At 41.3% G+C, this 23,530-nt stretch overlaps 1 protein-coding gene across 2 annotated transcripts in view; it reads right to left on the bottom strand.

The window, feature by feature from the left end:
- Positions 1-23,530, bottom strand: part of DLC1 (DLC1 Rho GTPase activating protein) — a 354,065-nt gene that overhangs the window by 131,053 nt on the left and 199,482 nt on the right. The window contains exon 1 of one of the 2 annotated variants that reach the window (XM_074992827.1): positions 14,315-14,585. The exons of the other annotated variant lie outside the window; for it this stretch is intronic. Within the exon in view, the coding sequence (XP_074848928.1) occupies positions 14,315-14,453 (139 nt within the window). The 5' untranslated portion in view covers positions 14,454-14,585. Of the gene's footprint in view, positions 1-14,314; positions 14,586-23,530 lie in introns of those variants that run through there. 2 annotated transcript variants of the gene reach the window in all.

Genomic DNA, 23,530 nt, shown 5'->3' on the forward strand with positions numbered 1-23,530 from the left:
TGGGGGTGAAGGAAGCCTTTGGTCTGAGGAGCCATCTCTCACCCTCTCTTTCACTCTCTAAGATCCAGGATGAGACTTTGAAGGTAGGTCCATCATGGAGTAAACATTCTAATGTCAGTGAGAACTAAGGTTGTGAATATGACACTAGGACCTACCCTAAGGGCTCATCTACACTCTTCCCCTCCTTCAAAGGGGACATGCTAATTAGCCTGACTGGAGAATAGCAATGAGTTATTGTGCTGCATATGCAGCACTTCATTAGCATAATTCCTGCCACGTGAACTTTGAAGCTGCTAAATTTGAAGTGGCGGCAAGCAGTGTAGCCATGGGCACTTTGAAGTACCTGCGCAACTTCCAAGTTTCCTTACTCCCAAAACTCCCATTTCTTTTGGGGAGGAAGGAGCTTTCAAAATCAGAGGGTCCTTTCAAAAGACCCCGGGTTACATGGGTGATGTGCATTTCAAAAGCGACACTTTTGAATTGCACGTGGCCACCATTATGATAATAAGGCATTGCATATTTATGGAAGTGCCTCATTAGCATCTTCCAAAATCCCTCATTACTATGCCCCTTCCAAAAAGAGGGGCTAGCGTGGCCACAGCCTTGGTGTCCTCTAGTTCTGATACTACAGGAACAAGTAAGTGAACAAGGAAAAATTATTTTCTCCACACCACTCAATTTTATATACCTCAATCATATTTGCCTTTAGTCTCCTCTTTTCTAAGCTGAAGAGTCCTAGTCTCTTTAATCTCTCCTCACATGGGACTTGTTCCAAACCCCTAATCATTTTAGTTGCTTTTTTGAACCGTTTCTAATGCCAATGTACCTTTTTTGAGATGAAAATCAACCGCAGAACTGAGCTTCTCCTGAAAGTGAGGTAATGGTGATATTCTTTCAGAGCAAGAAGTATTCTTTACATGATTGCTTTGGTTACATTATAAGAAATGAAAAAAGTTTAGAATCTTCCCTGTTAATAATATCCATTCATAATATCCTATTTACTCTGCTTTATGTCGTTTGGGTAACTCAATGTGTAAAGTTATATCTGGAACATGGCTAGCAAATTGTATAACTAATTTTAATTGAAAATAGCAGCTAAGTGAAATTGTCCTTATCTGAGGGAGGGTTAGAGCTGATTTTTCCATAGGCTGAATATCTTATAACAGAGCTGAAAATGCACATGGTGATAATAGTATTCAGTTGCTCTATGTCAGTGCCAAACACTAATTTAATTCCTTACCCCAATAACATTTGTGTATTAACACTGCAAACAAAACAAAGACATTGCTGCTCAGAAGTTAATGAAAAATATAAATAAGTCATAAAATCTGGAACTCATCAGCCCAACTCTGATGTAAGGAAACTGTCCAGATGTTAGTGGAATTGTAGCAAATGCAATTATGCTATTTGTTGTGGGAGGCTCTTACGAACAATAAAAGCAGCAGAGCAGTTCAGTACCGCATCGCTTTCAAAACTTCTAGAAAAGCTGCAATAATATAAAAAGTTTTCAAATGTGTGAATTGCCCACAAGGGCACACAGACCCAGGAACCAAAAAACTCAGCCCCAGGACCTTGGAAAATACATGAACTTTCAAAGAACTTGGAGATTCAAAAGGGGCACATCTCTCAGTTGTTTGTTATTAGGAGGAACTTCATTCAACGATCTCGTGGTATCTCAGTTTTAATAATGCAGTTTAGTAACACCCACAATGTTGAATCATAAAGCTGAGCCACAAGGAACAGATAAAATTTTGTCTTCATGCTTTTTTTGGTTCCTGTCCCGTAAAGTAAACCACATCTAGGCCTTGGAACATTGAGAAATACAGATGAGTGGGCATATCCTGGAATCCTAACAGGCAGCTTCCCTGATGCAAACTGTGTTCCCTTGCTCCCGCAGAAGCAGCTCAAACCGCCTTGCTGAACAATGAATGTGGTCCTCAACATTTTTCTGCAGTGGACAGCCCTTGAGAGTTTCCCTGCACAGTAAACCCTTGATTTAGTGGACTAATGTGGAGGAGGGTCGTCTGTTAGTCCCAAACGGCCGTTAAATCTGAGGGCTCACTACCCAACTACCCCTGTTAGGCTCCCTGAGCTCCAGTAAAAAAAAAAAAAAAATAAAGCACTGGGGCTCCCCAGCCTATGGCTGCTGGACCTGGAATTGCCAGAGATTGTCATGGCTGGAGCTGCCTCACTGTGCGCGGCTGAAGCGACCTTGCTGCATGGCTGAAAGAGCTGCCATTGATGCCAGAGTGGCCATGCACTCCTCTCACCAGGGATGGAGCGTGATACGGTGAGAGGAGCATGTGGCTGTTCCAGTGTTGATGGTGGCTCCTCCAGCTGTGCAGCGAGGTCCCTTCAGCTGCACTCAGTGAGGCAGCTCCAGCCACGTGCAGCGGGGTGCCTCCAGCTGTGCAGCAAGGGCCCTTCAGCCATGCACGGCAAGACAGCTCCATCTATGTGCTGCTCTGGTGGAGGAGGCAGTGGCTCTTCCAGGCAGCCGTGATAAGTGCCTTAATTTTATTTGTATGTGTGTGTGTGTGGGGGGGTGTTAGTATTTTATGGCCCCCAGTGGACTTCAGGAACAATGGGGTTGTCCATTGTTCCCAAAGTCCGCTAAATCGAGGTCCATAAAATTGAGGGTTTAGTGTATGTAGCTGCTCCCTTCCAACAGTTGCATGCAATCTTTTTAAATATTTTGGACTCCAAGAATCAGAGTAAAACTAATTCCAAAATTTACACGTGCCAGAAAATTTCTGGGATTGCATCCCCTAAATATGCAAGCCTAAATGCTCAAGCACAAGATATGACCTCAGGTTGTGTTAATTTCCATGTTGGAACTGACTAAGATGACTGTGGAAAAACAGAATGTTGAAAATAGTGTATACTTCCACAACACCTTCTGGTCCTTCTAACTTGTATACATGAGAACCTTTTAACAGTCACTTTCATAATATATTTAGTGTACTGTGTGCTCTTTTCTTATAAATATTAACAAAACAATGTCATATTTGCCTTCCGTTTAAGGAAATGACAGAGGCATTGCATCAGGAAATGTTTAAAATCCAACCTATGGTGAACTATGTCATAAAAACAGCTACCACTCTCCAACTCTTCATCTCGTCCGAGCTGCAATGTGGAGGCTTTATACTGAAGTGATTATTAAAAATAGCTAAGATGACAGAAAAAATACACTTTTGCTTGCATTGCTGGGTGACAGCTACAAACTCCACTCAGAACACCCTTCAAAACAGAAGTGTAAAGGTGTTGGAAACAAAATATTCCAACAGCTGAAAACAAGCGGCACAAGTTTCACATGGCAACCTCTTCAGGTCATTCCAACACGTCTTCACATTTTTCTTTGGAGAATAATAAATTAGGAAAACAGAGTACAGGAAAAGACCCAATAACAAAATATATTCCCATAATAATTTGGGGATTTTGGCTCAAAAACATTGCACTACAAACATCAACCTTCCCCCCCCGCAAAAAAAAAAAAGAAACAAAAAACAAAAAGCAAAATGAAACAGTGAAATATTTCATTTCATTCCTGGTCAGTGGGAGCTGCAGGAACTGGCGTGGGCTGAGTTGTCACTTCTCTTGGCTCCCATTGACTTGGAATGGTGAACCACAGCCACTGAGAGCTGAGGGACTCCATGCCTGCAAATGCTCAGGTAAACAAACTATTTGGTGGCTTGCCAGCAAATAATTGATGAGCAGCCTGTGGGATGGAGGTTTCCCACCCATGGTGTAGCTCATAGGGTCTTTTGCATCTTCTGTATAGACTAATTTTAAAACAGAAACATTACTGTCTTCCAATCAAATTTACTGGCAAGCTTATAACCCATACTATCCAAAATTAATAATATTAACCTCCTAAATCAGTAAACAAATGCACAGAGATATATGTAAGATTACATATGGGGCATTTCTACACAGCCCTCTTTCTTCCAGAAAGGGCATAGTAATAAGCAAAGGGGAATATTCAAATGAAGCATGGATTTAAATATCACATGCCTCATTTGCATAGTCCTGTGAGATTTTGCTTCCAGAAAAGCCCCTTCCGGAGGCTACAGAGCCAGGTAGACAGAGCGTTTCCATCTACATGGAAACCCCCTTTCAAAGGCCCCCTTATTACTGAAACGTTTCAGGAATAAGGGGGCTTTTGGAAGCGGGGGTTCCTTCCAGAAGGGCCCTGTTTATATGGGCTCTGTAGCTTCCAGAAGCAAAACCTCGTAGGACTATGCAAATGAGGTGTGAGATATTCAAATCTGTTCCTCATTTGAATATTCCCCTTTGCTTATTACCATGCCCCTTCTGGAAGGGAGGAGTTTGTGTAGAAGCAGACATGGAGTCTGAACTTTGAATTATAAAACCCATTATTTGCTAACCCCTCACTCTGCCCAAATACTGATTTAACAACATGTTTCTTAGGTAACTCTCAGGATAACAACAAATCCTCAGCACAGGTGCGAAAACTTTAACCTGATAAAAACAGTTGGCAGCTTTTAATCTCGAAAAATTATCAATATTTCTTTCAATGTATCTTGTTATGTTCTTCTTTACTAGGCACATATTATTTCATGATAAAACAGCAATAGTCAGGTATTGCTGTGCTGTTTGTTTTCCATGAATTAGTGTCTATTAACAAGGAATTATCAGATTAATGTTTCATCAGCTAATAACACCATTAACCCCTATTTTGCAAATGTGATAATTTTAGATATGGCTATCTTTAATTATTTATAAATTGGCCTGGATAAAAGGAACAATCAGATCAAGAAGCTGATTCCAGGTAAGCCAGATTTCAGTATAAAACAACTGCAACGATCATTCTTATTAAACAATAGCCATCTCACTTGTTTTCTAAAAGCAAGTATATAGTTCAAAAGCGAGTTTGTACAAGGATTACATATTGAGTTGTGGAAAACACTTGGCCTCAAGCCTCACAATGGACCCAGTGTGTGGGTAGCTTGTATAATTGCATATTTTCTAACACATTACCTCATCTGCACCCACACAGCCATCCACCAAATATACTATGCTCTTCCAACCTCAGGCCAGTTACTGAGCTAACATTTAAAGCAGTACATACAGAGACTATGTTCCTGATAGGTAAAATGAGATCTAATACATCTTTATCTGAGACCCTGTAAAGTTGGCGCTTAAAAAAGGGAAACTGAAAATAGTAATGAGCAAAATTCAGTGGATGGAAAAAATTAGACACAAAAAATAAGAATGAAAATAGGAAGTTTAAGAATAATTTATTAGATTGCAAAAAAACCACAATCTCCCAAGAAGGATCCTTCTCTTAAATAGCCAGGCTGGTTCGAAGGGGAAGTAAAAATTACAAAAATAAAGAAAAATGCTTAACAAATGGAAAATTGAAGAAGTTGATAGCACTGAGTACAAACTGGTAGTTAGGATATGCAGAGTACTGATTAGAGAAGATAAGGGTACCAAACCAAAAATATATTGATAGTAAGGCCAACAACAGTAAAAAGAAAATCTTTAAATATATCAGAAACTAAGAAAATCTTAATAACATTATAACCTTACACTTGGCCAAAATTTCGAAAGGGCCATGCTAATGGCCAAATCGGAGAATAGTAATGAGGCTCTGAAATGAATATTCAGTGCCTCATTAGCATGCTGCCAGCTGCGGCACTTTGAAAGGAAGCTAGTTCAAAGGGGAAGTTGATAGGAATAAAGGGATTTTGACATTTGTGGGGTCCTTTCGAAAAGGGCCCCATGTAGATAAGCCACACGCAATTGAAATGCGGCACTTTGCTGCAGCTGGCAGCATGCTAATGAGGTGCTGAATATTCATGTCAGCACCTCATTAGTATTCTCCAATTTGGCCATTTGCATGGCCCTTTCGAAATTTTGGTCAAGTGTAGACACGGACTATATTTCTAATACTATAGTCATAGATGAAATAGAATAGATGAAATGAAATAGATAAATAAAAATAACCAGTACATTTTTCTGCTATATATTTGGAAAAAGCAGACTGATGTTTTCATATCTATTTTACATTGACAAGGAAATTCTTTCTAGTCCATCAGTAACTAGGAAGGATGTTAAGGAGCAAACTTTAAAATTAAACATTATTAAAATCAGCAGGACCTGATAACTTGAATTTAAGACAGTTAAAAGACCTGGCTGAGGAACTCTCTGAACCATTAATGATGACGTTTAATAAATCTGAGATGTTCCAGATGGTGGATGGGTGAAATCTGGTTAATTGATGGGTAAAAAAAAAAGGATTTATATATGGGGAATCATCATTTTATGGAGGTATTTTTAGTGCAGTCCCTGTAGGATATGTTCTTGGCCTGCTGCTATTCAATATCTTTATCATTGATATGGAAGAAAATACAAAAATCATTGGTGGAAAAGTCTGTAGATGATACAGACATTGGTGGAAAGGTAAATAATGATGCGTATAGCAGATTGATACAAATTGATTGGCCCACTTGTCAAAGTGGTCTCATTTAAACAACAAGCCTTTTAGTACAGTCAGGGCAGCTACAATAAAAAAGATGAGGTCACACATACAAGATGTTAAACTATATCTTTGAATGCAGTGAAACAGAAAAGGACGTAGGTATTATTATGTGACTAACCTACTGAATGTGATTTCTGAGTGTAATGCTGTAGCCAAAAGGGCAATCACCAAAACAGGAGCAGGAAGGTGGTATTATATTAGAATCTGAAAATGGTACAAAGGAGATCATTACTTGAATGCTCTGTCTACTACTCGGGTCCTCACTTCTTTTAAGGATGTTGGAAAATTGGGAGCAACTTAATAAAGAGCTACAAACATGATCATTAGTGTGGAACATGTGATTTATAGATACACAAGAAACTTACTCTATCTAACCCAAGAGAAAGTCTCTAAGTTCCTGTATCAGGAAGAGATTTCTGATACAGCTTGAACCTCTCTAATCCAGTATCCTCAGGACCTAGCCGGTGCTGAACCAGAGAATTGCTGAACCATGGGACGTCAGTATTGTCTAGCAGCATTACCAACACTTCCACTGCTTATTGGGCTCTTAGAAGACATGTAGGGGTAAATTACAAGTATGTTACAGCACAAAACACTGAGAGCCTGGACTGGGGGCTGTAAAAAAACTTTATGGGATCACAGGAACTTGGTCACAACTATGGTAAGTGGTAATACAGCTAACTAAAATCATGCTGAACTACGGACGTTGACATGAGAAGGTTTCAGACTATAGATGCTCAACCTGGAGTATACAACACTGCAGTTTAGCAGAAAAAAACCCATAACAAATCTAATGGTTGGACACTGACGTTAGACAAATACAGATTAGAAATACAGCACATGTTTTTAAAGTTGGAGGTAAATAACTATTAGAACAGTGTCCCAAGGGTGTGGTGGACTCCTAATTTCTTGAAGTCTTTACAGCAAGATTAAAGGTTTTTCTAAAAAGACATGCTGTAGCACAGACAGTAGTTTTGGGCTTGGTGCATGTGTTAGAGAGTAAGGCTTTATGATCTGTGTTACATAAGAGATCATAAAGTTCCCTTCTGGTCTTGAAAATCTTTGAATCTATGGCAAGAAAAATGTGGTGTATAGCAGCTGTCAAATAAAAGCTACCAGAAAAGCTAAACAACACAGACCAAAACTTAACACACCATCCATCTTTCATATATGAACAAATTTACATATACTTTTACTCCTCTTATGTACCTTTACACAACTGTTACTGGAGAGCTATAGCCAGCTACATCTGTCTGGCTACAAAGGCCTGCTTTTCACAGCTGCTGAAGTCTGCTGGTTACTTCAGTGGGAGCTGTACCACTTCAGCACCTCTGAAGAATCTTGCAATTTATTTGTCAGAGGTGTCTAAATGTCAAATTGCGTACCTAATTTTAAACTTATATTAATAGTCACCAAAATAGGTTTGCACAACGTCATCTTTGACACAAAACACAATGATTAAGTTCACCACTCCTGAGTATTAAGGCTGCATATTGATGAACTACTTCTATACTTCCATTTGCAAAACTAGACATCAGAAGAAAGTTTGACTATTGAATTACAGAGCTTTGCAAAAAAGACTACTTGTATTCAGAAAAAAAAAATCATGAAAATTGGCCTTCTTTGGGGAGACTGATGGGGACCTCCTGCCAAAGTCCTCTCTGGAAACTCCTTAGTTTCTGGTCTTTGAAAATGGAAAAATGTCAAAAGAGAAAAAAAAAAAAAAGAAACTGAACTATTTGTCCAGTTTTTGTTGGCTGGGTAAAATGGCAAATAATAAAGGAGGACAGAATGACAGACCATGCTCAACGTACATTGCTGCCTATTTTAAAATCTTCATACAAAATGACAATTTATGACTTATTAATAAATTAACTTAAAGCACATCTTTGGAAGCTTACCTGTCTCACCCACTTTTGTTCCTGACTTTAACCATATATGTGAAAACAAAGGTACAGTGTGGCTTGTTTGACAGTCTTTGTTCAAATATTGAATCCTTGGTATAAAATCCTGATTCAGTTGAAGCCATGGGGAGTTTTTGCCTAGTGGAGTTGGGATTTCATACTGGGAATGTTAGCCTGTGGTGCACAAAGGGAGCAGGGCAGGTACCATAAGCTTGCAACAAATAAATCAAGACAATGAGAAGCCCAGTAGTACCTTATTGTTAGTCTATAAGGTGCCACAGGACTTCTCGTGCTTTTGCGGATACAGACTAACACAGCTACCCCTCTGACACTTGCCACCATAAATCACGACAAACATGCTTTTTTCTTCCCCCTTAAAAGGCACATGATGCTCTCATTTGATAGCCCGACGACAACACTGCTGGCACTGCACTTCAGTGATTCCTGACAGGCCTGTCAATGGGTGGTGAGAGGACAAGGGGGCAACTGCTACAGGGTCTGGCATTTCAAAAGACCCAGAGCAGTAGCAGCAATACCTGGAGCCCTGGGCTCTTTTAATTGCTTCCAGAGCCCCACTCAGTGTGCTTTGGGTGGCTCTGAGACATGGGGGCACCGGGTGTAGTATGTTCTGGGTGGTGCTGAGGGTTGGTTGTCCCTGCCCTGTCCCTTCCACCTGAGGCCCCATCCCTGCCAGGAGTGCAAAGACACCTCCTCCCACAAACACATTGTCTAGGGGCCTGGCCAGTCTGCTGCCCTCCCCACATCTCTCTGATTCCTGATGTGCACATAGTCCTGGGAAATTTTGTAATTGTTGCATTTGAATACACATTCAAATTGCAGCACTCCTCCAGGAACATGTATTACATGGTGCTGTACTGTAGAAGCAACATCCGGCCCTTACGCAAGGTGATGGAAGAGTGTAGAAGAGCTGAGCAGGGCAGGTTATTCTACCCCACTGCCCCATGACTGTGGTAGACTGGGGGCGATGTGGAGAGAAGATGATTCAGAACCATTTTAGTCCCTTTTCAGCACACCACAAGGATAGGTCATTTTTAGTCAAAAATATCTAAACTGGGTGGATTATTTTTAAGAACTGATTACAGTTTTTTGCTATCCACAAGAGCACAAACCACTGAATCATTTAGAGTTCAGCATACAATATTTATGTCAGGATGTTTTTGGGAGATCTTTTTTCTTTCTTCTCCAGGATGGTATTTTTCCAGGATATCCAACTGACTTGGCTGCTCAAAAGTTTACAGTAGATGTTTCTACATGTCCGATGCTTGCGTTGGACAGAATTTCATGATTTGCCATTACGGCTCACATGCTTACATCTTTGATCATTTTTGGCCACTCCAAGGCAGAACATTGTTCAGATAATTTTCTAATTGAACATATCACCAGGAATGAGTTTTTCACATTTTCTTCCTTCCCTTGTTATGCAGATCCCATGCATTTTAAAGGTGGGATCTGATAAGACAGTTTGCTAATCTATTTGCAATACTGATTTTAATACTGTAGACAAATAGATGAGCATAAAGTTATTTGATGTTTGGTGCTTCTTATAGTCTCTCTGTTGATCTTATCCCAGTACTAGCATTGTATAATACGGAAATGAACTGAATATTTTCAATGCAGTTATGTATTGTGCTGTATATCTGGGTGCCAGCCTGATGATTAAATAAAACAATTTGGCTGACTCCAAACCCAATGTATTGTTGTACCTGTCAATCCTCAGAGCACTAGGCTGGGAAATGGAATGCTTGCTACTTTTAAGGGCACTCCAACATCTAAGCACTGTATTGATAAAAACTGTGGCTGCTTACAAATGTCTGCCATCAAGAATAAAAACACTCCCACCCTTATCAACATAGTTTAAGAGGTTAAAGGGGTTACATGTTCACTCATTTCTAGGAATGTGCCAGTTCCAAGAAATAAATGAGCAGTTGTGTTATACCTCAGATCTTTGTCAAACGTATGCACCTCTGTGTCTCTCTCATATTTAACAAGGTCTTTTTGTGACCTTATAAAACCTACATATTTTCATGGATATATGACATGCAGTGGGAAGGCATAAATTACCTGTGTCATTACATGTTTTTCTGTGTGAACTAATGGGTGGAAAATAATTTTGTAGAAGGCAAGGGAGTTTGTTGTTGTTGTCTTACTTGGAAGAGAGCCAGAAATTCTTTTGGAGCCTGTTGATGTGAATGCCATACCAGGTTTAACTGTCAGTTGAAAAGCTTACTTAAACCATTTACACAAACATCTCTAGCAGATGGAATGAAAACAAGTTTGCAGGGTAAATATCCAGATGACCTGGCAACACCCAGGTTAAGAAACACGAAAATATTAAACATAAAGGACCAGTTGGCCAACCCAGCCTCCCTCTTCTAGATTTTGCGCAACCTTCTTGCCTTTTCATTGAACCTGTTTAGCTTCCTCTCTGTCCTTGTATCCAGCTGTCTGTCCATGACACCTCACCTTTGACTGCAACAGGTCCTGATGTTATGGTTCTTATACCATGTCCCACATTCCTTTTTCCACAGAGAAAAACGTAGTGTTCCTTCCCTAACCCATCTGTCTCTGTAAGTCAGTGGAGACATGATACTCAGTCTATGGCTACCTGCTAAAGTCAACTGATATTGGAAGAAAGGTTGGAGACTTGCTCCCTAAGGACACTGGCAAGCTTGTGTTTAGCTGTTGACAATGGGGCTGACAGCAATCATGGGCCCTGGGGCTAAGTGGGTGGGTTCCTGGCTCTGTGCCCCAGAAGCGGTGGGGCCACTGGTGGAAGGGGTAGAGACCAGGACAGAAGGGGCAGGGCTAAGGGCAGTCACTCTTAGTGCCACCAGAACAGCAGCACTGAGTCCTCAACAGCCACACAGAGTGGCAGAGCCGTGCTACTGGTACTTCAAAGAGGTCCAGAGCTCTGGCTGTCACTGCTGCTGAAGTAGCAGTGGGTGGGCCTGGCTGCTGACACCTCAAGATGTGCAGCCATAATGTAAACACAACATTCCTACATTCAGGCTGCATCTATACTATGAGATAAAATTGATTTTATTAAAATTGATTTCTTAACGCTGGGTTTTATCCATTCAATTTTGAGTATCTTCACTTTCCCATATGCTCCCCACAAAATCGATGTATTGCTGACACACATAAGTAGCTTAAATCAAGCACTGCTGCGGTGTATTGTGGGAACATATCCCACAGTCCCCTGAGTCCCATTGAATTCTGGCCCCACAAGTAGATATGGATATATGACGCCATCTTCCCACATTTCACTCCTCTCTTTCCCCTGCCATGTTAAGTATGTTTAAGGACACACGATTGTTACACTGAAACTTGAATAAATCATCAATAATGGGCTGGGGCGGCTAACAGACAGTACCCAGTTGACAGCCACATAAATCTTGACCGCCCATGGAGTCCCTCTCTCGGACCTGAATCTGGATTTAAGCAACCTGGGAAAGAAGACCCTTGTGTCAAAGTTGACCAGGTTGTTACACTGAAACTCAAATGATTCATCAGGCTAACACACCCCAGACTACAGCCAGGTTTGCACATGGAAGAGAAGACTCTTAGGACACGAATATTCCCCACTGCAAGCCTTATTTTGACAACTGTGGTAAATGTACAGCTAACACATTGCCTTCATTGAGACATGTATGGCTCAGGGTGGCTACAAGACCCCCAGCTACAGCCAACCCCTCAAAATCATGACTGCTGAGGGAGACATCCCCTGGGTGGCTAAAAGAGCCCCAGCTACAGCCAGTGCTTGAAAATCATGACCCTTGCCACTTGCCATCTGCCTGGCACCTTGCGCAGTACGTCCTTTTATTGGTTTGGGGTCAAGCCATGTGATGTGTCTGGGTGTGGGAATGTTCCAGATGGTGTGGTGCCTCTGGGGAGAGGGAAGAGGGGATGTGGGGGTCGAGACAACATGTAAACGGCTGAAAAGAAGTTTCTCGTACTACCAGACAAGCATGACCCCCACCCACAGGCTACCTGACACATGGCATGGGGGGGCCAGCGGCTGGCGCCAGGCAGCGCAGAAACAAAAGGTAGCTAGCAGGGGTATATATAGAAGCACAGGCCCCACAGCTGTGCTCCTAGCAAAGAAAAAGAAAGATGATTTCTCAGCCTCCCGTGACCCTACAGCCATGGGCCTGCCGGTACTGAATTGTAACAGTCCTGTTGCCTAATTTCTATGCAACTGAGAGCAGTGGAGATGTAAGAGGCCAGAGTGGAGAACTGTGGTGGATTGTGGGACACATATGGGACATCTGTGGAGGCTAATGAATTCGATTTAAAGACATGCCACATCCTCACTACCCTTCATTCGGATTCTTAAATTCAAATAGACGCTACACCCATTGGGTTAGTACGATTTTAGGATTTCGATATAATGTCTATTTTAGTGGTCCATAAATCGAGCTAATGGAATTTACAGTGAGGACAGGCACTGGGAAAAATTGGGCTAACGGACTTAAAATAGATTTTATGTCGTAGCGTAGATGCAGCCTTAGTGACATGGTCCTCTTTTGTGAAACTCAGTGGTGGAAAGTAAAGTGAAGGAAATGGGTGTTCTTAAGTGATCTCAGAAACCTACAGATAATGAAAGGCTACACAGTAAGATGGCATCTGTTGGAAAGAGCCACAGAAATAATGCTGCTACCTAATAACTGGCACAGCAGGCTGAAGTTGGTCACAATCTACCAGGATTTAAAGAACATTTATATCCCTTCCCTATCCCAGCCACATAACCTGATGGCAAAACTCTTGCCAGACATGATGGTTTTATTTCCTATAACTTAGACAACTGCACTGTTTGCTGGTATTAATGTATTTTTATTGTCCAGAAGAAAATAATATAATTTTAAAAACTTTTCCTTTGCAATCCAAGTCCATCCTACTGCCCCCACCCAAATATCTCATATAATCAATTCTGACTTTATTGTACCATTACAAAGACATCTGCAATATTTGCTGCCCTTGTTTTTCCTACAGACAAGTACATGAACATGACATAAACATTCAGTTTACATTACTGGATCTGAAAAGCTTTTTACTTGGCCATTACAGCGATGACTAATCTGGCCACTATCATTAAAAACATTTTCCTCCCCTGAAAATAAGCCATTCCCTATAAAAGGATATAAACAAAACGAAGTGGCCTTTCTTATGTACCACACCCATCGAGCATCTCTGCTGCCTTCTATGAGGTTTTTAGACATTATGACAATAAAAACAACAGCTTTCATTTATGTGAACGAGAAGCACTTGGTCTAACACAGAGACAAGCAACAGAACTAAAAAAATGGCTAATTATTTTTTCCCCAGCCCTCCATAACGGTTTGCCACATGTTTTGCATCTTGCAAGCCAAAATAAGAGCATATGAATTGTAACTGTATCATGTACTCAATTTATATTTCGCAAGCCTGGCTCTGGCATATCTGACACTCACTTGGACCTTAAAGCAGCGAGAGCCTTGCCAGAGGAAATACCAGTAATCTTTCCCAACACAGCCCAGATATTCCAACTGACATACTTCTTGGCAGTCTGTAACGCAGCTCAGTGAAGCATATCCTACCAATAGAGCACAGAAGCTCACTTAATGGCAAAATAAAATGCTTCAGCAACTTTGGTGTGAGGGATTCACAACATACCTTCAGCACTGAAATCTATTGTGCCTGCTGTTTAAAATAAATACCACAAGACCAGAACTGAAGAGTCCTATGCAGTGGCGCTGAAGGGTGGGTGGGTGTGGGGGGCGCACTGAAGGAACATGGCACAGAAAGAAAATGATAGCTAAATATTGTGGAATGGTACTGACATTTCTTATGCAAATAACACTGCAGTGTATTTTAAAACATATTTTTTTTATCCCCTCCTCACCTGCCAGTCGTCTGTCTCTTGTATTTTTCCAGATAACATCCAGGGCTCTGGCAGTGGAGTCTCTGATATGGTCACTAAATGATCTTCTCAAAGGGGCTTTCACTGGCTGTTCCATAATGCAGGGCAGAATATCACACATCCACAGCAAAACTGCAGCAGTTTGGCCACAGGATAACGGGCATTCTTTGCTCTGCTATCTGTCAGAAATTTCCTTCAAGAGGCAGGTCGTGACTTTGTAAAATTTGTCATCAGCTTTGCCGAGCCCCTTCCTTCAAGGCTCAGGCATTGCAGTTCTCACTGCGGACACAGGAAAGCTCAGACTGCAGGCAACTTACTGGAAGGCTGCCAAACTCAGAACTGCTGCTACATCTGGAAAGGCTTACAAATGAGCTAACGATACACTCGTTTAGATTTGGGGCTTTATTTGTGGATATCTATATGATTCTAGCTTCCTGTTTAATCACATAACTTACTGGGCGCATACGTGCATGTGTATTTATTAAGATAACATGTCTCTGCTTAAATGACATTTCAGGTAATCTTTCATTTTTTCTGAGAGGAAAAAAATAATAAATTGGAACGAGCCTTTTTTTTCCCCCCTGACTTGGTTCATTTATTTTAGCTTGTTACCTTATTTTTCTCATATATCGTTCTGTCTGTCTCACAAAATGATTTAAGGCCTCATTCTTATTTCTGCTGAGTAATTCCTTACTCCACAATTTCTTAGCTGCAGTACTTAAGCGGAGGGGACAGAATCAGGGACTTTCTAGTGTAGCTAAAAGGGAGCATAAGACACCACACTCTAAAAGGTTCATGCAAATGGCAGTGACCCTGAATGAAGACAGTTTGACCTTGCTCAGTTTGACCTTGCACTTCTCCAGTGAAGGAAGGAATGATGGGGGATTTGACTCTCCACTGGCAGTAGCTGAGGTGCCCCTGGCACTGTGTGAATAGCTCCGTGCTCCCAGCATACAAACCTTAGTGTCTAATTTCCTTTGAAATCAGTGAGAATGATGTGTGTGTCAGGACTTCTGAGTCAGGTTGTCCTGGAGTTAATTCAAGCCAGGGTCCTGCATTTTTACAGCAGCAAGTGAACTTTTAAAAACAGATAGTGCTATCATTAGCATTAATTGATGAACCTACACATGCATGTCAGCCTACACAGATCAAATTACAGAATCAGGCCCAGAGAGTCTATCCTGTGGGGGAGGGGTTTCTACGCTTTTATACTTTTATTCTCAAGTTTAAAGAGTGGTTCTTTGAATAGGCATGCATGTCATTTACTTCACAGCTTCCTATTTTTTTGGCCTTTTCTTCCGTCTTTATCTGTTGCCATTATTTCTTCTGGGCCGAATTCTGGTCTCATTTAAATTAGCATAAATCAGGAATTACTTCACTGATCAGAACAGAAGTCCCCAAGACTTACACTGGTACACGTGAGAGTAGTATCTGGCCCTGTGTTCCTCTAACACAGGCTGTAAAGCAGTGATGGGCCACCTAAGCAAGTGAGTGGGCTGCATAAGTGGCCCTCCTTCATCTCAGCGGGCTGCAAGATTGTCATAACCAAGATGGTCTCCTGAGACAGGGTAGTTTTGATAACTACACTTGTGTACCTAGACTCTAAGGGAGCTGCCAATAGCACCATAACAGCGCTTTGACTGGCTGTACAGTCAATGTTGTGTACAAAAGCACACACCTCATTTCATGTGCCCTAACTTTATGAGTGTGCCACTTTAGTAACACTGGTAGGAATATAGCCTACATGCATGCATCAGAGAGATAGACGTGTTAGTCTGTACCTTTGAGAACAACAAGAAGTCCTGTGGCACCTTCTAGACTAACATATTTTGGAGCATAAGCTTTTGCAGACAAAGACCCGCTTCACCAGATGCACGAGTGGAGGTGGTTTCAGAGGGTTACTTAAAGAGTGGGGTCCCAGTAAAAGGGAGAGCCAGAACTGACACGGTTGAGTCAATCAGGTTGAAAATGGCCTATTATCAGTAGTATGCATCAAAAGAGGAAAAAACAAGTCAGATCAGACAGGGGGTAGAGGGAAATGGTCTATTGTCAGAGTCTAATGTGGAGCTGTTAACACCCAGGGCAGAGAAGCTGCTTTTGCATGGAAATCAGCAAAATCTGGCAACTGTAAACAAAATGTTTCGTGGGCCACATAGAGCACCCTAATGGGCTGCATGCAGCCCATGGACCGGAGGTTGCCCACCACTGCTGCCAGCTTTGCAGCTCAGGGTTCTCTTTTTTTTTTTATATATTTCTATGAAGCTTCGGTAAACTCTGCTGTCCTGTGTAAATATTGAGTAAAACTAATAGTAGAACCCTTATTTTGTGTCCTTTCTTCTCCTTCTACTCCCTGGTGTAGCAGTGGGTGACGGAACAAGTCAGTCTCTTTGTGTAGACACAGGGAGGCCTCTCCCTCTGGGCAAGCTGTGTGTGAGAGGCCTGGCTCTGTGCTTCTGGAAGGAGTGGGGCCTCAGGTGGAAGGGGCAGGGGTGGGGCAGGCAGCCTTCGCTGCTGCCTGGAGCATGCCGTGCCTCCCCCGACCCCTGGAAGACCTCAGAGCCATACGGAGCATGCACTATGGCATTTTGGCAGCAATTAAAAAGGGTGAAGGCTCCAGCCTCTGCCACTCCTGTGGTAGTGGCAGCCAGGAACCACATGCCCTCCTGAATTTCCAGGCTCTGGGGCAACCGACCCCACCCTGCCCTCTTCTCTCCTCCCCGTTTGTGGGCCTGTGTTGGCAACTAGGCATCTGAGCCTTCTGGGGTTTGCAATCCACTGAGACAATCTGTAAGTGGTCTTCTGCCCCTGCACAGCTCAGCATGTATCGCCACAATGGACGTACCAACATAGACAAGCACAGGCAGATCATAATGTCATCTAACCTTGTTCAGAGTAGTAGAAATAACTCCTCCCCAGCTGCCTCACATCTTCTACTGTTTTGATCAATGGTGGAGATGCACGAGTAGAGAAAACATATTTTCCTAATATAGATGCACCAACAGTAATGAAGGCATTAGCCTCAACTCTACTACTGAATACATGAATCTCCATAACTTATCTGAGCCCCAGTGCCCTAAAGACAAAAAGAGCAGGTGTGCAGATAGCAGAATCACATGTTTATTTTAAATCCAAGAGCTGCTTGATTTTCCAAGTATATTGACCAAAGTGTTACCATATATACTGCACATGGCTGCATTATGGCTTTGTGCTTTATGCATTTCTTTGGCCTTTGAACAGTCAGCACACAGACAGAAATGTGGAACTTCAAAGTATTAATCCAAACTATTAATTAAAATAGTTGAGAACTATCCATGGTGACTCCAGTTTCCCTTTCTTGGGCAGTAACAGCTAATTTAGTGCCCTTGAGTCTGTATGTGTAAATGGAATGATTTTTTTCCAGTCTGCATTGACTTTGCATTTATCAACATTGAATTTCGTCTGCTATTTTGTTGCTCAGATGTTAGTTTAGTAAGATCCTCGTTGCAGGCAGCTGTGGGTTTAACTATTCTGAGTAAGTTTGTATAATCTGCAAGTTTTGTCAGCTCACTGTTTACCCGTTTTCCAGGATCATTTATACTTGTACTGAAAAGCACTGGTTTCAATTCAGATCTTTGGGGGGGATCCATCTATTTACCTCTCTCCGCTGTGAAAACTATTTATCCCTACGCTTTGTTTCCTATCATTCAGTCAGATACTGATCCATGAGAGTATCTTGCTTCTCATCCCAGGGTTTCTTAGTTGCTTAAAAGTCTTTGTTGAGGGAACTTATGAAAGACTTAGTGAAAGTCCAAACATAGTATTTCCACTGGATCACGCTTGTCCACAGGCATGTTGGCGCACACACACAAACACACAAATATGGTGGCATTGTTTCCCTTTACAGAAGTGCATGTTGACTCTTCCCCAATTTATTGTGTTCATTTATGTCTCTGTCTGATAATTCTGTTCGTTACTATAGTTTCATCCAGTTCACTGGATAATAAAGTTATGCTTACTGGCATGCACTTGACAGGATCACCTCCAGAACCTTTTTTTAAAAAAATAGGTGTTACATTTGTTGCTCTCCAATCATTTGGTACAGGGGCCAACTTACCAGATAGATCACATACATGTTTTGTAACTCCTTATGAACTTGTGTGAATACTATCTGGTTTTGGTGATTTACTATGTTTAATTTACTAGTTTGTTCCAAAACCTCCTTTACTGACAACTTACTCTCAGACAGTTCCTCAGATGTGTCACCGAAACAGAGAGGCTCAGGTTTGGGAATCTTCCCCATATCCTCATTACTGAACACCAACACTTCCCTGCAACGATTTTGTCTTTGCTGACTACTCCATTAGCGCCTTGATCGTCCAGTGGCTCCACTGAGTGTTTGACAGGCTTCCTGCTTCTGATGTACTTTTTATTATTATTATTATTATTATTATTATTTTTGCTGTTAGTTTTTGTGTCTTCAGCTGAGTGCTCTCCAAATTCATATTTGGCCCGCCTTACCATACTTTTATGCTTGTCTTGCCAGAGTTTATGATCCTATTTTCCTCAGTAATTCCAATTTTTAAAGGATTTTTTTGCCTCCAATCATCTCTTTTGCTTTCCTATTTAGACATGGTGGCATTTGTACTCCTTTTAGTGGATTTTTTTGGGGTATACATTTGGTTTGAGCATCTATTATAGTTTTTTAAAAATAGTCCTCATGCAGTTTTTACAGGCATATCACTCTTTTGTTTATTCCTTTTAATTTTTGTTTAACTAGCTCTTCATTTTTGCAGTTCTCTTTTTAGAAGTTAAATGTTACCATGGTAGGTCCCTGTCCCCTGTACGAATATTATATTAAATCAATTTAGATAATTATTACTGAACCCTTTGGTTATACAGTAGAGCCTCAGAGTTATGAACATTTAGGGATGAAGGTTGTTCATAACTGAAATGTTTGTAACTCTGAACAAAGGCTGTGTCTACACTACTATCTTCCTTCGAAGGAAGGATGGTAATGAGTCTGTTTAGAGTTTACTAATAAAGTGCTGCTGTGCATAGGCAGCACTTCATTAAGCAAATTCTCTCCCGTCGCAACTCTGAAGTTTTAAACTCTTTAAGTTTTAAAGTACCAGCATGCGTCTAGCTGTGGTGCACCTGCCGGTACTTCGAAGTGCCGGGGCATCTTCGAAGTTCCCTTACTCCTCAAAATTACCCCACAACAGCACTTCATTAGCAAACTCTGAGCAGCCTCATTACCATCCTTCCTTCAAAAGGAAGGTAGTAGTGTAGACAGCCAAAGTGTTATGGGCTGCTCCTCAAGGCAGGGCTGTAAGTGGCTGCCTTCCAAGTGAGGGTGGAAATAGGGAGCTGGTTCTAGTCCTGTCAGAATACTGTGGGTCATGGGTTAAGACAGCATAGCAGGTGACAGGGACTGCAAATTGGCTGTGAGTTTGCAGTGTAATATGGAAGCAGAAATGACATTCGTTTTGAGACTTTGGGTCACAGCTATGGAGAAGGTTAATAGTTTTTCCCTTCCATTATCACACAAATCAGCCTTACCTGGGAGGTCAATTTTCCCTTCGGTTTGGGGCCTGGTCTTAGCCTTCTGTTTACAAAGTATTGGAAGTTTAAGGCTTTAGTTGGGGTGTGGATGGATGTTTCCAAGCTCACTCTGAATCCAATTATCCCCCTCCCCTCTTCATCAGGGAGAAGGGAGGTCTTCGCTAAGTCTTAGGCCATGTCTACGCGAGAAGCATCTGTCCACAGAAGTTACTGTCGGAAGAGATGTTCCAACAAAACTTCCATTGACAGATCATGTCTACACATAAAAGTGGATCACTGGTTTGATCCATTCTGTCGACGAAATGGCCCCCAGAGCATCTACATGGCTTTTTAGTCAACATTTTATTGACAAAACACATTTTGGCTATGTCTACACTAGAGAGTTTTGTGGCTACAATGGGGGTTTTGTGGACAAAACTTGTGGAGCACCTACACACAAAATGCGTTTTGTTGACAAACTGTTGACCAAACAGCCATGTAGGATGCTTGGGAAAGGGACCTTTTGTTGACAGAGAAGATCAAAAGATCTATCTGCTTTTATGTGTAGATGCAATCTGTTGACAGAAGTTTTGTTGGAAATCTCTTACGACTGAAACTTCTGTAGACAGATGCTATTAGTGAACAACAAAAAGTGCTGTGGCACCTTATAGACTAACAGATATTTTGGAGCATAAGCTTTCGTGGGTAAAGACCCACTTCATCAGATGTGCATCTGATGAAGTGGGTCTTTGCCCACGAAAGCTTACGCTCCAAAATATCTGTTAGTCTATAAGGTGCCATAAGACTTCTTGTTGTTCTCAAAGATACAGACTAACATGGCTACGTCTCTGATCGATGCTGTTAGTGTAGACATAGCCGTTGTATAAAGATGCTCCATGAGTTTTGTTGGCAAAAGCCCAGTTTTGTCTACAAAACTCTTTAATGTAGACTTAACCTTAGAGTCCCAGTCCTTCCCATGTAAATTGCTCTGTCTCTGACTGCAGCCTCTCTCTTTCCATGCTTTCCCCACTACCAGCTCCCAGACAGCCAGAACTCCTTTTTAAGTAGGCCCAGCCTCTGCTGAAGGGAGGATCTTCTTGGCCTAAAACTGTTCCACCACCACATTTACCTTAGTGTGGGGTCTGTAAATTCCTTACAACAAAGCAGTAAAATATATCGCATGCAATGCAGAGGATTGCTGTGAAACCTCCTTCAATGTTTGGCCACAATGAGTTAAATTTATGGTTTAGCTATAGTCCTATTTCATTGTTTCAATACTTTTGGCAATGCAAGGAAGGCCATCAGTAGAATATGTTAGTTTTTTATTAGAAACCTTAGCTTTTATAGTTTCAGTAAATGGGTGCTGTAGCAGTCTTCTAGAATTCTTTTATTTTATTCAATAGTTCCCTGTTTTATAGAGTAGATGAAAAGGAACGAAAAAAAAATGTGGTCACAGATTAAACCAGATGGATCAAAGACTGTATACCAGGTTAAAAACAAAATAAAGAGCTCCGAGGCAGAGGGGCAGCTGCCAACAACAAAGGAGCAGAGAGGACAAATCTGAAGCTGCATTTTGCAACTAGGAAGAAGCCACATGGCATGCTAGCAGACAAAAGGCAGTAAAAACCTGCTTATGTTTCATTCCAAAGTACTGTTTAATGTAGACCCCACAGTTGTGGAGGAAAGTGTTTGATTTTTCTTATCATCAGGCGGCTTACTTGAGGTGGCAGACATTTTTCTGATGGAACAAATTTCTGTTGGAAAATGTCTTTTTATCAAAATTGACATATTTCCACAAAATGTTTGTATTTTAAAGAAATTTTTCATGGGGAAAAGTTTAAACGCCTCATTTTGTTTGACTTTTTTGTTTGCTTACATCAGGTTTAAACATTTCATTTCAATAAGGCAAAAACATTTAAATCCAACTTTTTCATTTAGATTCACTTCATTTTGACTATTAATATATTAATTCTATTATAATATATTTAATAAAACATCATATGAAATATTAAATAGTATGTATTAACGTTATCTACAGAAAATGTTTTGACATTATCAAAATGTTCATTTTGATACTTCCAAAAGGAATTTTTTTTTAATTTCTATTCAGTGAAAGATTTCTAAATTTTAACTTCTGAGAACTGGGACTGAACGCAATTTTCAAAACGTCAGATTTTCCCACATGATATAAATTCCATTTTCCAATCTGCTCTATTGGTTACTGAACAACTCACTTTACTCTTTTGGAATTAGAATCCTGGGATACAGAAAAAAATAGGGATTATAACATTAAGCAACATTTCCATTATAATGTTCCAGACTCCAACTTACAATGTCGTCATCATAACAACCATGGGCTCAGCACCCATTAGTGTCTTGTGCTGCTCATTCGATCCTTCCCTGTCTAGTGCGGAGTAGAACTTACATGGTGTGTGGGGCAAAGTGACTAAGACGGAACACTGGGACACAGTCACATCACATGCTCAAGGGTCACTGTGTTGTGCAGATAAGGAAGGAAGGAAATGAAAATGAAGATCAGGAATGAAGACAAAGAAATGGGTATGAAAGCTGTTTGCAAGGTGTGGAGGAATGCAGGGAACTCTCTCAAGATACGCCTGCTCTGCAATTAAAAACCACCGCCTGACCCATGCCAGCTGACCTAGACTTGTGAGGCTCAGTGTAAGGGGCTGTTTAACTGAGGTTGCAGTTGGTGGAACTTGGGGTGCAGCCTGAGCCTGAAAATGTACTTTGCAGTGAAAAAGCCCAAATCCCTTAGCCCAAGTCAGCCACGGGTGTCAAAATGCAGTGTAGGCATATCTTTATGGGCTTTAATCATGGCTCAGTGCCTGTTGGTGTTTGATGCCTCTCCCTCTGTCTCCTTCCATCTTTCCCTGTCCTGTGCGGAGTGGGTTAGCATAGCATAGCATAGGAGATAGCAGGCCACTGTACTGTTCTCAATGGGGCTTCCTGTATTTCCCAACATATATAGGAAATATGTGCTCTAATTGCCTTGGAGACACTGGCCTGCTTTGAAGTGGAGGCAGAGGCATAGCAAGTCCTCCAGGGCAAGGTACTAGCCGACAGAGTGCAGAGAAAGAACAAAACTTGTATCTCTTTACGTATTTATCTTGGGCCCTTGCACAGGGCGTGTAGGCCTCTTACCCTTTGTCACGCACACTAATACAATAGCGAGGAATTATTTGGTCCTTTATATCTAAACAAACATGATACATACAGGTTGAACCTCTCTAATCTGGAACTCTCTCATCTGGCAAAAATCAATAATCCAGCATGATTTTAGTTCGCTGGATGACCATTTATCATGGCTGTGGCCAAGTTTCCCATAGTCCCATTAACTTTTTACAGCCAACAGTCCTGGCTCTCAGTGTTCTGTGCTTTTGTTAAGCTGTAATTTACCCCTAAATGTCTTCTAAGAGCCCAGTAAGTATTGGAAGTGTCAGTAATGTTGCTAGACAATATTGACCTCCACTGGTTCTGCAAATCCTCTTGTTCCGCCCTGGTCAGGTCCCAAGGCTATCCTATTAGCACCATTTTGTGGTACACATCAAACTCATTGGCTATGTCTACACTACAGCAACCTGTTGAAAGACGTCATTGTCAGAAGCGATCTACTGGCAAGACTTCTGTTGACAGATTGCTTTTACACATAAAAGCAGA

The sequence above is a fragment of the Carettochelys insculpta genome, chromosome 4, assembly GCF_033958435.1.
Source record: "Carettochelys insculpta isolate YL-2023 chromosome 4, ASM3395843v1, whole genome shotgun sequence".
Lineage (NCBI taxonomy): Eukaryota > Metazoa > Chordata > Testudines > Carettochelyidae > Carettochelys > Carettochelys insculpta.